This window comes from Mobula hypostoma, chromosome 2 (assembly GCF_963921235.1).
Source record: "Mobula hypostoma chromosome 2, sMobHyp1.1, whole genome shotgun sequence".
Classification (NCBI taxonomy): Eukaryota; Metazoa; Chordata; class Chondrichthyes; order Myliobatiformes; family Myliobatidae; genus Mobula; species Mobula hypostoma.
This window is the reverse complement of record NC_086098.1, coordinates 38,119,495-38,134,470: the sequence shown is the minus strand read 5'-3', so window position 1 is coordinate 38,134,470 and position 14,976 is coordinate 38,119,495. Positions and strand designations below refer to the sequence as shown.

At 41.1% G+C, this 14,976-nt stretch overlaps 1 protein-coding gene across 2 annotated transcripts in view; it reads left to right on the top strand.

The window, feature by feature from the left end:
- Window positions 1–12,142, top strand: part of ift172 (intraflagellar transport 172) — a 210,536-nt gene extending 198,394 nt beyond the window's left edge. For both annotated transcript variants that reach the window (XM_063035645.1, XM_063035641.1), the window contains 5 exons: window positions 5,994–6,092; window positions 9,537–9,690; window positions 10,263–10,354; window positions 10,719–10,813; window positions 11,289–12,142. In XM_063035645.1, coding sequence (XP_062891715.1) covers window positions 5,994–6,092; window positions 9,537–9,690; window positions 10,263–10,354; window positions 10,719–10,808 — 435 coding nt within the window. In that variant the 3' untranslated portion in view covers window positions 10,809–10,813; window positions 11,289–12,142. The remainder of the gene's footprint in view (window positions 1–5,993; window positions 6,093–9,536; window positions 9,691–10,262; window positions 10,355–10,718; window positions 10,814–11,288) is intronic.
- The last annotated feature ends 2,834 nt before the right edge of the window (window positions 12,143–14,976 follow it).

Genomic DNA, 14,976 nt, shown 5'->3' with positions numbered 1-14,976 from the left:
GTATCAAATCACAAGATGAAGTACTGTTCCTTCCACACAGTTAACTTCATTGGAATGGTGTGAGGCCAAAAATAAAAGAGATCAGAACCGTTCCTGTGGAGCACTGAAAAAGGAAGGGATGATATATTGTCTGGTAGTGATATCAGAAATTACAATGAGTAACCCTATGAGTGTAGAAGATGGTCAAGTTGGAGGTGAACATAGGGGAAATTCTGCTCTTATTCTGGTTGGGTAGAGAGGGACGAATGTGGGCAATGAAACAAATATAGGTGCTACAGTAGTGTAGCAGTTAGCGTGACACTATTATAAACTGTAAAGAAAATTTATTATCAGAGGACATGTCTGTCACCATATATTACCCCGAGAATCATTTTCCTGCAGGCATATCAGTAAATCCAGGAAGTCAGTGAAAGACCGCACCCAACAGCATGGACAACCAACCAATGTGCAAAAGACAACAGATTGAGCAAATCCAAAAAAAAAGAAATAATAATAAATAAGTAAGCAATAACTATTGAGACCATGAGATCAACATAGAACATAGAAACCTATAGCACATTACTGGCCTTTCGGCCCACCATGTTGTACTGACCATGTAATATACTCTAGAAATTGCCTAGAATTATTCTACTGCATAGCCCTCTATTTTTCTAAGCTATCTAAGATTCTCTTAAAAGACCCTGTTGTATCTGCCTCTGTTGCCATGGCCTGCAGTGCATTCCACGCACCCATCACTCTTTGTGTCCTTGAGAGTGAGTCCATGGTTGTGGGAACAGTTCAGTGATAGGGCGAGGAAGCTGGAAGAAGACGAGTTAAGTTATCCCCACTGGTTCAAGAGTCTGATGATTGAGGGGTGATAACTATTCCTAAACCTGATGGTGTGCATCCTGGGGCTCCTGTACCACCTTCCTGATGGCAGAGAGGTGAGGTTCCTTGATGAAGGATGTTGCTTTCCTGCGAGAGTGCTCCATGTTGATATGCTCTAAGGTGGGAAGGGCTTTACCCATGATGGACTGGGCTGTATTCACAACTTTTTGGAGGATTTTCCATTCATTGGCACTGATGTTTCCATAGCAGGCTATGATGCAATCAGTCAATATACTCTCCACCACGTATCTATGGAAGTTTGTCCAAGTTTTATATGTCTTGCCGAGCCTTTGCAAAGTTCTAAGGGCTATCTTCGTGAATGCACTTACCAATGACAGATCCTCTGAAATGATAGCAACAAGGAATTGAAAGTTGCTGATCCTTTCCACCTCCAATTTCCTGATAAGGACTAGCTCAAAAACCTCTGGTTTCTTCCTCCTGAAGTGAAAAATCAGCTCCTTGGTCGTGCTGACATTGAGTGGGAGGTCGTTGTGGTACCACTCAGCCAGATTTTCAATCTCTTTCCTATATGTTGATTCATCATCACTTTTGATTCAGCCAATGATAATAATGTTGTCAGCAAACTTAAATATGGCATTGAAGCTGTGTTTAGCCATAAATCATAAATATAAAGCAACTGAGCAGGGGCTAAATATGCAGCCTTGCGGTGCACCTGTGCTGATGGAGATTGTGGAGGAGATGTTGCCAATCCGAACTGACTGGGGTCTGCAAGTGAGGAAATCAAGGATCCAATTGCACAAGGGGGTATTGAGGCCAAAGACTTGAAACATATTTTTAAGTTTTGAGGGGAAGATAGTATTGAATGCTGAATGGTAGTCGATAAAGAGCATCCTGACGTATGCATTTGTGCTGTCCAGATGTTCCAGGGTTAACTGAAGAGCTAATGAAATGGCATCTGCTGTGGACCTCTTGTGTCGGTAGGCAAATAGGAGTGGCTTCAAGTAGCTTCATCACAGTCAATGTGAGCGCTACTGGACAATAGTTATTGGGGAAGTTTACCACATTCTTCCTGGGTAAGTGGGAACCTCAGACTGCCGAAGTGAGGGTTAATGATATTGGTGCACATCTGGGGGCTGCATACTTTCTATGCGTTCACCCGCCTGAAGGATGCTCTCACATCGGCCTCAGTTTACTCATGGCATCAGAGTTCAATCCATAAGGAGTTCAGACATCATCCATAAGGAGTCTGTGTGATCCCTCCATGGAAGGCATAGGTTTTCTCTGCATGCTCCTGTTTCCTCCCACAGTCCAAAGATGTACCAGTTAGTAGGTTAATTGGTGATTGTAAATTGTTCTATGATTAGACTAGGGTTAATAGTGTGTTGCTGGGCCGTGCAGTTCGAAGGGTCGGAAGGATCTGTTTTGTGCTGTATCTCAATAAATAAATACATACAGTACTGTGCACTCTAGATTTGTTTTAGATGTATATTTTTTGTCTTCTGCATTAGTGTGTCAGAAAAAAAGAGCAAATTTTAGATTTCAAACATTAATTTCCCAAAAAATTAAATGTTACAGAGAAATGTTTGTATTTCAGTAAAGAAAGTAACGTATTAAGTAATAGACAATTTTTCAAATTATATAGCCCAGTGCCAAGTTCACAAACAGGTGCTAATGATCAATGACATAATGAGTTGAATGAACTAAGCTGATTAACTGGAACAGAAACAGGTGTAGAAGGAATAAAACTGGGTGAAGGACAACCAAACTAAAAGGTGAGGTTGTAGCAGATCTAACAATTTAACCTTCAAATCATCAATTCTTACACCAGGGCAAGAGTGAGCATTTCAACAAGACACAAGGTTGTCATCCTGCATCAACAAGGTCCCTCCTAAGCAGAAATTTTGCGGCAGACAGGAGTTTCAAGATGTGCTATCCAAACTCTTCTGAAGAAGCATAAAGAAATGGATGAGGACCAGAGATGTAGTGGTCGGCCATGGAAACTGAGTGCAGTGGATGAGAGCTACATCAAACTAACATGCCTTCTAAATCACAAGAAGTCCAGCACTGCTATCAGCTCTGAACTCAAAATGAAATCAAATTTAATTATCATTCAAACCATACATCGGGACAACTGAACAAGATAGTGTTTCTCTGGGGTCAAGGCACAAAAACACACACATGCGTTCAAAATAGCAGAGAGGAAAAGAGACATAATCATGCATGAAAACATATTTTCAGTCCAAGACCCTGAGTGACAAGTCCCACAAATTGATGGTTCTCGACAGTCCAGCCTGTAATTCCACCCATCCAACACTGAAGGGTGGCACAACAGGTGAGGCCTCAACTGAGTACGTACGCCATGCTACACCACCTCCAACGTATCCTCATCTGAACTAGAGCAGCAGGCAAACTCACAGCTTGAGGCCTCGTCCCTGTTACTACAGAGGCGACAGTGTTGCCTCCCTTTTTGTCTCGCCATCAAACAAGGGAAATAGGCCTGCGGTGCTCAATGTCCAACAGGGTATTGTGATCGCAAAAGAAACGTCCAGGACAGTTACTCACAGTTTCACTGCACCAACTCCGGTGCCTTTGAGTAGCAGGCAACAGCATGGTCTGCACCCAGGTCAACACCTCCAACCTGGCTCTTCCCGCTGTCTGGCTGCCCAGCTGCCTGACTGTGCTCCCACGACCCAGGGGGCCAGACTCTCCTCCTGCAGCCAGGCACACAGAAGCTGCTGGAACCCAAGTACTTGCCTCATCATTGAAATGTTCCCACAATCTATGGACTTACTTTCAAGAACTCTTCCTCTTATGTTCTCAATATTTATTGCTTTTTAAATTTTTTTTTGTCTTTTTATGTGCAGTTTGTTGTCTTTTACACACTGGTTAAATGCCCAGGTTGGTGCAGTCTTTCATTGATTCTATTATGGCTATTATCCTATGATGTATTTAATGAGTATGCGCACAAGTAGGTGAATCTCAGGGTTGTATATGGTGACATATATGTACTTTGGTAATACATTTACATTGAACTTTGAACAGCCCTCTACAGTCCAGAAAAGTCTTGTCAGAAGTGGAAACAAAGCCAAGAGACTCACCTACACAAGAATATAAGGACTGGGGTGCTGAACAATGGCAGCAAGTGACTGATGAGTCAACATTTTAATTTTTTGCCTCAAAGAGGAGGCAAATAGTCCATAGAAGAGCTGGAGAGCACTACGTGGATGCGTGTCTGCAGCCAACAGTGAAGCACGGTGGAGGTTCCCTGCAGGTTCGTGGCTGCATTTCTACAGATGGAGTTGGTGATCGGCCCAGGATTAATGGAATCCTCGATGCTGATTCTCATCCGTCACACAATGCCATCAGGGAGGTATCTGATCAGTCCCAACTTCATTCTGCAACAGGACAATCACCCCAAACACACGGCCAATATCATAAAGAACTATCCTCAGCAAAAAGAAGAGCAAGGGTTTCTGCAATAAATGATATGGCCTCCACAGAGCCCTGATTTCAACATCATCGAGGCTGTCTGGGATTACCTGGAGAGACAGAAGCAAGCGAGGCAGCCAAAACGGGAGCTGCATCATGTCGCCATCTTCTCATGGGAGGAGAAGATGGCAGCACGACACAGCTCGCAGTGGCTACTGTGGTGGTGATGTCTGTTATTTGTCAAGTAGGGTGCCGTGCACAATCCTGATTTGATGGAGATGGATGTGAGAGCACGGAGGAACATCTGGTGAAACTTCTGAAATGCCTGCTTCACTTGCCGCTGTTACTGTGTAGTCCAGAATCTCTAGAGGAGAAGGCCCCAAGTCCTTGGCTTTGCTTGTTGCTCAGTGGCCGGGGCGGGGTCGAAGCGCTCGGCAGAGGATGGTGCTTGGAGAGGCTGTGTCGGAGGGGCTGGTCAAGGCTCGAAGTTTTCAGATGGACTCAGAGTCTGCTGTGGTCGGGTGCTTCCAATGGTGCTGCATCAGCAAGTTTGTGGTGCTTGGAGGTTCATGGCAGGGAGAGTTTCTCCCTTCTGCCGACTGCGTGAGATGATGAGTCAATCGAGACTTTGAGACTTTTTTTTTAACGTGCCCATGGTCTGCTCTTTATCAAAATATGGTATTGCTTTGCATTGTTGTAACTATATGTTATAATTATGTGGTTTTGTCAGTTTTAGTCTTGGTTTGTCCTGGGTTTTCTTGTGGTATCATTCTGGAGGAACGTTGTATCATTTTTTCAATGAATGTATTTCTAAATGACAATAAGTGAGGACTGAGTGTCCTCATAATCTAAATCTAAAAAATCTGCAGAAGAACTGTGGCAAGTTCTCCCAAGATGTTTGGAACAACCTACTAGCTGATTTTCAGCCTCAAGACTTTTGCACAGTAATGTAAATAAATTTACCTGACAGCATTATCATCTATGCTGAAGGAGAAACATTGGTTGAAAGGACCACTGCTGGAAAATCTGCCATCATCACAACAGTGGAGATGGAGAAATGGGGTGGAAAGAAATGGCGTTCGTACTGGAAGCAAATTGAGAGAAGATATAATCCACCCCTATAGGTTTCGTTGTGGAGTAAAGCTTGTTTTAGTTCCAACTGTTCTCAATTTTATTTCATAATACAAGCATCTGCAGTATTTTATTTTGGACAGTAAATTCTAAAACATGTTCAGATTTTGAATCAGTGGAGAATGAAGGTGCATATTCTGAGTAACAAGCAAACATTCTTTATGCACAGATGTGAATGATCTTACATTTGTTGTCCCAGGTGCCACCACTGTTAAGAAGGCAATTTTCATTTTGAACCAACTGCCAGGACTAATTTTCTGTTTTTTTCCCCCTCATATTTGGCCTCCATTTGACTTCAGTTCTACAATGACATAATTAAGATTTGAAACTGACAAATGTAGGAAATGAATCTGCATACCTAATACCACAATTTTCTGTATCTGCCTGCCAACCAACTGTGATGTCTCATCACCCTGAATAATACTTAGCTTTAAATCCCCTTACAACTAGAGTACAATGATTACTTGTTTCTTTAGAAATGAGATACGTTAAAACCTGGTTTGTTCTGGAACATAAAACATCAGATTCCATTTGTCCTATGAGAATAATATTCTAAATGTTGACTCAAAATCACTCTGTTAACCTTGTGCATCTTTTGGTTCTAGGCAATCGAGGAAGGCAATCTCGATGGGCTGGATCATTCTGATTTTCAACAAACTGATATTCCATTTGAAATACCAGTCCCTGCAAAGCAACATGTTTTGGTAAATTCAAGGAAATATCATAAGCTTATCTATTTCCTCCTTAACAATACGTAATTCCAAACTTAAGAACCACAGCTAAATTTTAGATTTGATTTTTGTAATGGTAGGTGCTTTTTCTTTTTAAGTCTGGAAAATAGTTCTTTCCTGAGCATGGGTAAACTGGGGAATGAACAGCTTTACGGAGACCTGTTTAAGAAACAGTCCCTAGTCATTAATGAAAACTGTCTGTAGTGTCATTGAGACCATTTGTATTTTATTTTTAATTGTAGCAGTTTCCATGTTCTCATCAGTTCTGGTCTCCCTGGCAGCCCAGACAATGCCATGTCTGGGCTCCATCTGGACCTGGAAATGGAGAACATCAGATCCAGGACAAACTGAACCTGTGACCAAGCCTGCTCAGCTCTCTGGAACACAACTGGACCTGGCATCAGGAATCACACCAGCCCTGAATACAGGAACTGTTCTTAGTCTGGCACTTGATTGGCTCCTGTTGCAGTTTTTGGCTTTCTGTCCACATTCAGATGCATATAGCATAGGTGTATGGTACTGCTATCTTTGATAATGGAGGCATATTCTAATGTAGCCTTCAGAAGAGAACTGTATCTGAAATGAAAAGATTTGCAGGTGTGTGAAGAGAGAGTTCGACCAGTGCTTGCATGAAGCCAGTATGGAAAATAAAGACCAAATGGATGATTTCAATTCTAAACCACGCAGAATACAAGACTGAAGCTTCTTGCTGGCACTAAATGCAGTTTCAAAGAGTCATCTTTAAAGAGATGTTTCAGATAGGTTCTCTGAATCATTGTTTCTGCCACGGCAGATTTTACTCCTTTTGGAGAACAGGTTATTTGAACTGGAAGGACAATGATTATTGTGGGTAGACAGCGAGGAGATTTATGTACCTTCTGTAGTGAATTTGCTCTCAAAGATAAAAATGTGGAAAAATTTTAAAAATGTTTCTTCTGAGTGGCCCTTGGAGGTGCTTTAGATTATATGTTTGACTCCCTCACAATAAATTATGTACCACAGGCCTATGCAGTGAACCACAATGATCTAGACACAGGCACCAATACTGAATCAATCGTGGGAATGATTAACGGATTGGATACGGAGTAGTGCATGTAACTTGCAGGGTTTTAGGGCTGGGTGAGACTACAGAAATAGTAAACAATGAGCAGAATTTCAAAATGTTGTTTGGCCATAATTCCATATAGGGCATTAAACAAGGTGTGCAAATCTTACTGTGCGGACTTGGAGAACAGAGTTTTGGAGATCTTCAAGTAATGAAGAGGAGAAAGCAGAGGATCAGGCTGGAGAGCAGTGGTCGCAAAACTGTTGATAAGGATTTCAACCAGATGAATAGAAAGAAGGGTACAGTAGGATATTGTTGTAGAGATGGAAATGAGCAATCCACATGATGGATTTGAAACATAATCTGGATCTTTTGAAATTTCTCCGAAAACTCTCCAAAACTTGCACTACCTGCAACGGGATCCCACCACCAAGCACATCTTTCCCTTTCCCTGCGCCCCCGCCCCCCCCATTTTCTGCTTTCCACAGGGATCACTCTGTACGCAACTCCCTTGTCCATTTGACCCTCCCCACTGATCTCCCTCCTAGCACTTAGCCTTGCAAGCAGATATACTGCTACATCTGCCCCTACGCCTTCTCCCTCACTACCATTCAGGACCCTAAACAGTCTTTCCAGTTGAGACGACACTTCACCTGTGAGTCTGTTGGGGTCATTTACTGTGTTCTGTGCTCCCAGTGTGGTCATCTGTATATCGGTGAGACCCAACATAGATTGGGAGACCGTTTCACCGAGCACTGTGCTCTGTCCATCAGAACAAGCGGGACCCCCAGTGGCTTTACTTTCACTTCCCATTCCCATTCTGATATGTCCATCCATGGCCTCCTCTACTGTAAAGATGAGGCCACACTTATACACTTACGTTGGAGGAACAACACCTTGTATTCCGTTTGGGTAGCCTCCAACCTGATGGCATGAACATCAATTTCTCTACCTTCCAGTAATGCCTCCCACCCCCCTTCCCTTCACCAGTTCCTATCCCCTTTTCCCTCTCTCACCTTATCTCCTTGCCCACCCAATGCCTCCCTCTGGTACTCCTCCCCCATTTTTCTTTCTTCCATGGCCGTCTGTCTCTTTCACCAATCAACTTCCCAGTTCTTTACATCATCCCTCCCCCTTCAGGTTTCACCTATCACCTGGTGTTTCTCTCTCCCTTCCCTCAACCTTTTAAATCTACTCCTCAGCTTTTTTTCTCCAGTCCTGCCGAAAGCTTTGACCCAAAACGTCGACTGTACTTTTTTCCATAGATGCTGCCTGACCTGCTGAGTTCCTCTGGCATTTTGTGTATGTTACCTTGTATTCCGTCTGGGTAGCCTCCGACCTGATGACATGAACCTCCTCCCCTTTTCTTTCTTCCATGGCTTTCTGTCCTCTCCTATCAGATTCCCCCTTCTCCAGCCTTGTATCTCTTTTACCGATCAATTTCCCAGGTCTTCACCCCTCTAACTCCCCCCCACCACCACCTCGTGGTCCCTCCTCTTCTAACTCTGGCTCCTCATCCTTTTTCCTCCAGTCCTGATGAAGGGTCTCGGTCCAATTATACTCTTTTCCATAGAACTTGCTGAGATCCTCCAGCATTTTGTGTCTGTTGCCACCATCAAAGGGATGTTTTCATATGATTTTGTAAAGAGTAAGCTTAGATGAGGAGGCCCAAAGACTAGGTCCTTCAGGAACAACAGAGATAACACCACTGGAATAAGAAAAGAACCCAGTGCAGATGATTCAACACAAATTGTTTGGACTGCTGTTGCATTCTAACCAACCTGAGGAAAGCAGAACGTAAGTGGAAGAGTACTGTATGGTTAACCCTATCAAAGGTTGTAGGTAGGTCAAGAAGGTTGAGGAGGGGTTTGCATTGTAATAGTTACATGGATACTATTTGTTTGTTTCGATACTGTGGCAGGATCACATTCACTTCACCATCAATTTCAAAGCCAATGTGCAGTCTATGAGCTTCCATCACTTGATCTAAACTACTATGTTCTTGCTAGCTAGGCATTGATCTTCCTTAATACTGGTTAGTATGTTATTTCGAGTGCTACCAAAGATGCAGTTCTGGGCTCAGTTCTGTAACTTTTGGAGCAATACCTCAGCCATACAACACGCTAAAAGATTTAGCCATCTACTTTAATATATTTTCTTTCCGAGTTACACCAGAATTACTTGTTTTGGTGAGATGTAATTTTGCACAGATTTTCCATCAGTAAAAAAATTCTTTGTCAAATTAGTGTTCTTGGATAAAGAATCAATGGCTAAAGATTTCAGAATTCAGAAGAAAATTTATACCAGTTTAACCTATTTAGTTTTGCGGAGACTTGTATAGCAATGCTTCATAGTATTTTTTTAAATTTCAGGATGAGAGGAGGGAAGAGATTAGGGACTGGGTTCTCACTGTTTCGATGGACCAGCGAGTGGAGCAGGTCCTACCAGTTGATGAACGAGATACTTATGAAGCCTCCTTAATAGCTGTAAACACTGGCATCCGTTCTCTTCCTTGTGTCATAACAGGTGACGATTATTTCATGCTACATACATTTTTAATTATCTGTCCTATTTGGGTAAAAGATGGGAAAAAGTAATTCATGCTTTAATCACACCAGTTAATTAACGTCTGGGTCAAGTACATAATAAAATTTGTTACCTCAATAATGTCTTAATACTGCACCAATTAATAGACAGACTTTCTAGGAAATATAAATGTGGTGAAGTTGCTGGATTGCTCTCAGTTTCAATGAAAACTCATCAACTAATTTGTTTGGTAGAAATGGAAAGCGAACAGGGGTGGGGGGGGTGAAAGCCGGGTGAGAAAATTAAGAACAATTCTACCTAACTATTGCCGGCTGATAAGAGACCAATAATGCATCTATAATCTTCTTGTGCTGTGTGAGGCAATTATCAGACCACATGCTGCATTGTATCATGAAGGATTTATGTAAGAAATAATATTTATGACAAAAAGCCTATGATAATGTTTTGTTCCTTTGCACTCTATGCACATCACAATGTATCTCTAAACTGCTTCATAGAGGTAAAACAACCATTTCTTATACTGATTAACCATTTCTGCTATTATGACTCAGGTTATCCTGTACTTCGACACAAAATTGAATTCAAAAGGCCTGGAAAAGCAGCAAACAAAGATGACTGGAACAAGTTCCTCATGGCCGTGAAAGTAAGTAATTGTGCAAATTGCAAAAGCATTCATGTAAATTTAAAAATTATCCTGAAAGCAATAAGTACAAAATTAGGTTATTACAAATGGTTAAATCAGGAGAGAGAAAAAGGTTTAGCTAATTGTAGTTCTCATAAGAAGTACATATTCCTGGGTTGTGACTATTTGAGTTTCTTAGTCTGATTTTTTTCCCATTTGTACAACGATATGGACTGTATTGATTTAAAATGCTCAACTATGTTCATTTTGAAGTGAAAGCATGATTGCAGATGTTTTATGCAAAGGGTCACGTGAATATCTTAGTTATATGTAAATAAATTGGTCAATCCATTTATTTTCTAATAAATAAATATTTTATTTTCAGACAACTCACAGCCCAGAGTGTCAAGATGTTTTGAAGTTTATCAGTCAGTGGTGTGGAGGCCTTCCCAGTGCTAGTTTCTCCTTCCAGTGAAGAAGGTTAATAGATGATCACCTGTCATAAAACCATTTTCATGTGTACTTCAACTCAGTGTTGAGTGCTGAACTAGTCTGCTTCATTATTCTTTTCCATTCTGAAGACATATTTATTTGCCAAGTGATGTTGTTAATAATATTTCTTAACTAACACCATTGAATATTCAGAATCTCTGTAAATTCTTGGCATTACAATATACTTGTACATAATATTCCTTTGCTAACAGTTCAGTTTTAGAAAAAATTTAGGTGATATTTTAAGAGAAAGCCATAGGGAATGGGAATTTTCTGTTAACCTATTGAATTCCAAAATAACCCATCTTACGTCACCTGTTTGACACTTTGATTAATTCACTTCTGTGTTGTCGTAAGAATTGAAATGTAAAATTCTGGAACTATGTGGCACATGAACCTACATTTTTTGGAGGAGAAAGAAAAGTTAATATTTGTAGTTAATGGCTTTTCTCTTTCTCCCCAGGGTTACTGTCTGATCTGCTGTGTGTTCCCAGTTATTTTTCCTCTGTTTCCATATAAAACTACAGTATTTTGGTCTAAGATTATCTTCATGATTTTCTGAATAAGACTGAAGAATTGAACAGATGTGTACTTTGGGTCATATGTGTATCGAAGTTGGCCATGTCATGCCCTATGAGTGAGAAGAAATCATTTTAATTACACCACTCAAGATAGATTCAGAAATGTGGATAATGTTTTTCCTTAATCTATGATGTAAATTAAACTTATTTTTTTGTAGTTCATTATTTTAATGTTAAGTTCAATGTAAGCTGGAGGAATGCCATCCTGTATTCTTCAATTTGATGGCACTGGTGTCACAATGTAAGTAACTGATCATCCATGCTGCAAAACAACTGAACTTTGTAGCTTTAATTTCTGTGTAAAGTCGTGTTTCGTTGGGACGTTATTTTATTTCTGTGGATACGAACTGTAGAATAACATAAAATATAACACTATTAATTTTGGGGGTCACACATAAAATGAAATGACAAATGTGGCTAACTTCTACAAGCTGGTTATCATTAAAGTAAGAGTTTCTTGAAGTTATCCATGTAAGGATGTCCAAATCTTTGCTAATTCCACCGAGACCCCTGAATGCAACCATTATCTCTTTGAATGCAGGGTCCAAATGGTATAGTACTGTAATACCATTTGAGTTGTTTGAGGATATATTTAGATATTTGATACGATCAAAACTTATTTTCAATTAGCTTTATTGAGATTACCACCATTGTTACCTTGTTAATGGGTACCATTATGTACTTGTTTTCTTCTTATTTTTGTATTACAATTCATTTATTCCCATTAAATTTAATCTTACACTTCTTTGAACAATCTATGAACATTATTTAAAAGCAAATTGCCCTGATGCTCTTTATTTTTCTTCTGTGTTATGGATGGTATTCTAATATGAGAAATCAGATTTTAATCGAGAAAAAGAACACCTACTCAGATAAGTGATCTATCATTTCATTGCATTCTGAAATCGATTGCACAATTTAAAGTCTGGATGCTCCACAGAAATCCAAGGCTGGTGATTAGCTCAATTGTTAAACTTATTCTGCACTGTTACTCCTTTGGCGAAAACCTGCCTGAATCAAAAGTTATTCATAACTCCGGTCAGCTTCCCGGGCAACTTAAAAGATGTCAAAAAAGCTGCACTTTGTGTAAATGGGATAAATAGTGTCCATATCTTTACCTAACATTAATTCCTACTTTTCAAGTTATTCCCATATACTACCATGATGTAATCTGATGAATAATATGTTCCTGCTCTGAAAAGTTTTCTTCTAAGTTGTCACTTACATTTGATGATCAGTTATGATGCTGCTAGATTCATGGCTGTTCAACTTGTACTCCCACAACTCCCCAAAAAAGCACCTGTGTTATATTTGTTGGTTTTTCCACAAACTATACCATGTGTTTTCATAGTCTCTGAACATTAACTTGGAACATGAAAAGCAAATTTAAGCCACAAAGGACTTAGCTGCAGCTATGTTTTATAATACACTTCTAAATGACAGCAGAGAAAAGACACAAACAAGAGAAAGTCTGTTATTGTGGGAAAAAAAATCCAACTCATATAACAATAGAGTGCATGTGAAGTTGTGATAGTAACACAACAACTGGAAATTGCAGTTCCTGTCTGTTAATGGCACTACTTACACATTTTCAAAGTCCAAAATATGCTTCATAAGCTGGTGGAAACCTATAAATGAAACGTCCATGAAACAGGAGCATGGGAGATAAATTAAAGAAAGCTCAATGTTTATAAAGCCATTACTCATCCCAACTTTAAATCCAGATTGAAATAAGTGCTAAATACATCAGTAAGTTTGGCTTTAATCACATTTTCAATTTGAGAATGAAATGAACAAAAGTTTTTGATCGAGGCATGACTGAGCAGGTGCATGTATGTCAGCGAGTTAGACTGGCAGGAAGAATTTAAAAGGAGAGCATCTTTTCTTCAGTGGTTTGATCGAGGTGTGACTGCACGGGCGTGTGGACATCAGCGAGTTAGACTGGCGGGAAGAATTTAAAAAGAAGATATAGAGTGAGCATTTGAGTAGAGGGAGTCAGAGTAGGAAGGCTTTGGCTCTACAAGGCTTAGGCGATAACAGGTTGAGGTGAAGAAAGTTACTTGTGAAGAATGGGAATTGGAAGTATGTCTGAGAGGCCAGTGTTCTGTACTGGGTGTCGGATGTGGGATGTCTGGGAGAGTCAGCCTCTCAGACGGCCACATCTGTGCCAGGTGCGTCAAGCTGCAGCTCCTTAGGGACCGGATTAGAGAACTGGAGATGCAGCTCGATAACCTTTGTCTGGTCAGGGAGAGTGAGGAGGTATAGGCAAGTAGTCACACCGGGGCCTCGGGAGATAGATAAGTTGGTAACAGTCAGGAGAGGGAAGAGCAAGAGTCAAATACTACAGAGTACTCCTGTGGCTGTCACCCTTTAACAATAAGTACTCCTGTTTGAGTACTGTTAGGGGGGGGATGACCTACTTGGGGGAAGCAACAATAGCTGCGCATTTGGCACAGAGTCTGGCCCTGTGGCTCAGAAGGGCGGGGAAAGGAAGAGGATGGCAGCAGTGATAGGGGACTGTATAGTTAGGGGGTCAGACAGACGATTCTGTGGATGCAGGAAAGAAACACAGATGGTAGTTTGCCTCCCAGGTGCCAGGGTCTGAGATGTTTCTGATCGTGTCCATGATATCCTGAAGTGGGAAGGTAAACAGCCAGAGGTCGTGGTACATTTTTTTATTATTAAGTGCAATCGTGAACAATAGCCAGATCAGAAATGCTGATCTAGTCAACTAGTTCCCAAAGAGAACTCTGATAGGCCAATCAGATGGTTCACTGCTGCTCAGCGATAGAACACAAAAAAATCATATGTTTAATTAAGAAACATTAAAAAATAGTAAAAATACTGGAGTCATGATGAAGTCTGCTGGAGAGAGACATTTATACACATTCAGTCCTCCATAGTTCAAAGGGATTGAAGGATAAGGTTACAGGGTGACAAAACGTGGCAGGAGCACTTGGAACTAAAAATTAATCCCTACCGGGAGAAAACAGCACCTGTTCTTCCGCACTGTTCTCCAGCAGTTTAAGGACTAAATCCGGCTGGAACATAACTCACAAGTACTTTTGAAAGTCAGGTATTAACCCTACCTACCAACAACCAAGTATTGCCACCCTGGTCCCCTTCATGATAGCTTATGAAGAGGCATGTGACTTCCCTCTAGGAGATGATAGGTGTTTGTGAACTCGACTCTCGAAGGCTTGGACCCCATCATCGCAGATGTTTCCAGCCACAGCATCTGGAAGGCTGTTTCAAATTCTGATAGCACAGTGAAGGAAGCTTCCATCCAGTGTGTAGGCTCTCTCATCAGGCATAGAAACAGCATGAGCAGGCATAGATAAACGCAATCATGTGGTGTGCCGTCTCTAATAAGATTAAGGCCGCATGGTGCGAAGGTCTGCAGGTCTGTGGCTGGTGTGCATTTTGTATAGCACACATATTGGTACCAACGATATGGGTAGGAAAAGGCAGGAGGTCCTGGAAACAGATCACAGGGAGTTAGGAAAGAAGCTGAGAAGCAGGACCACAAGGGTAGTAGTCACAAAACCAAGATGGGGTCCAGCTTTCAGT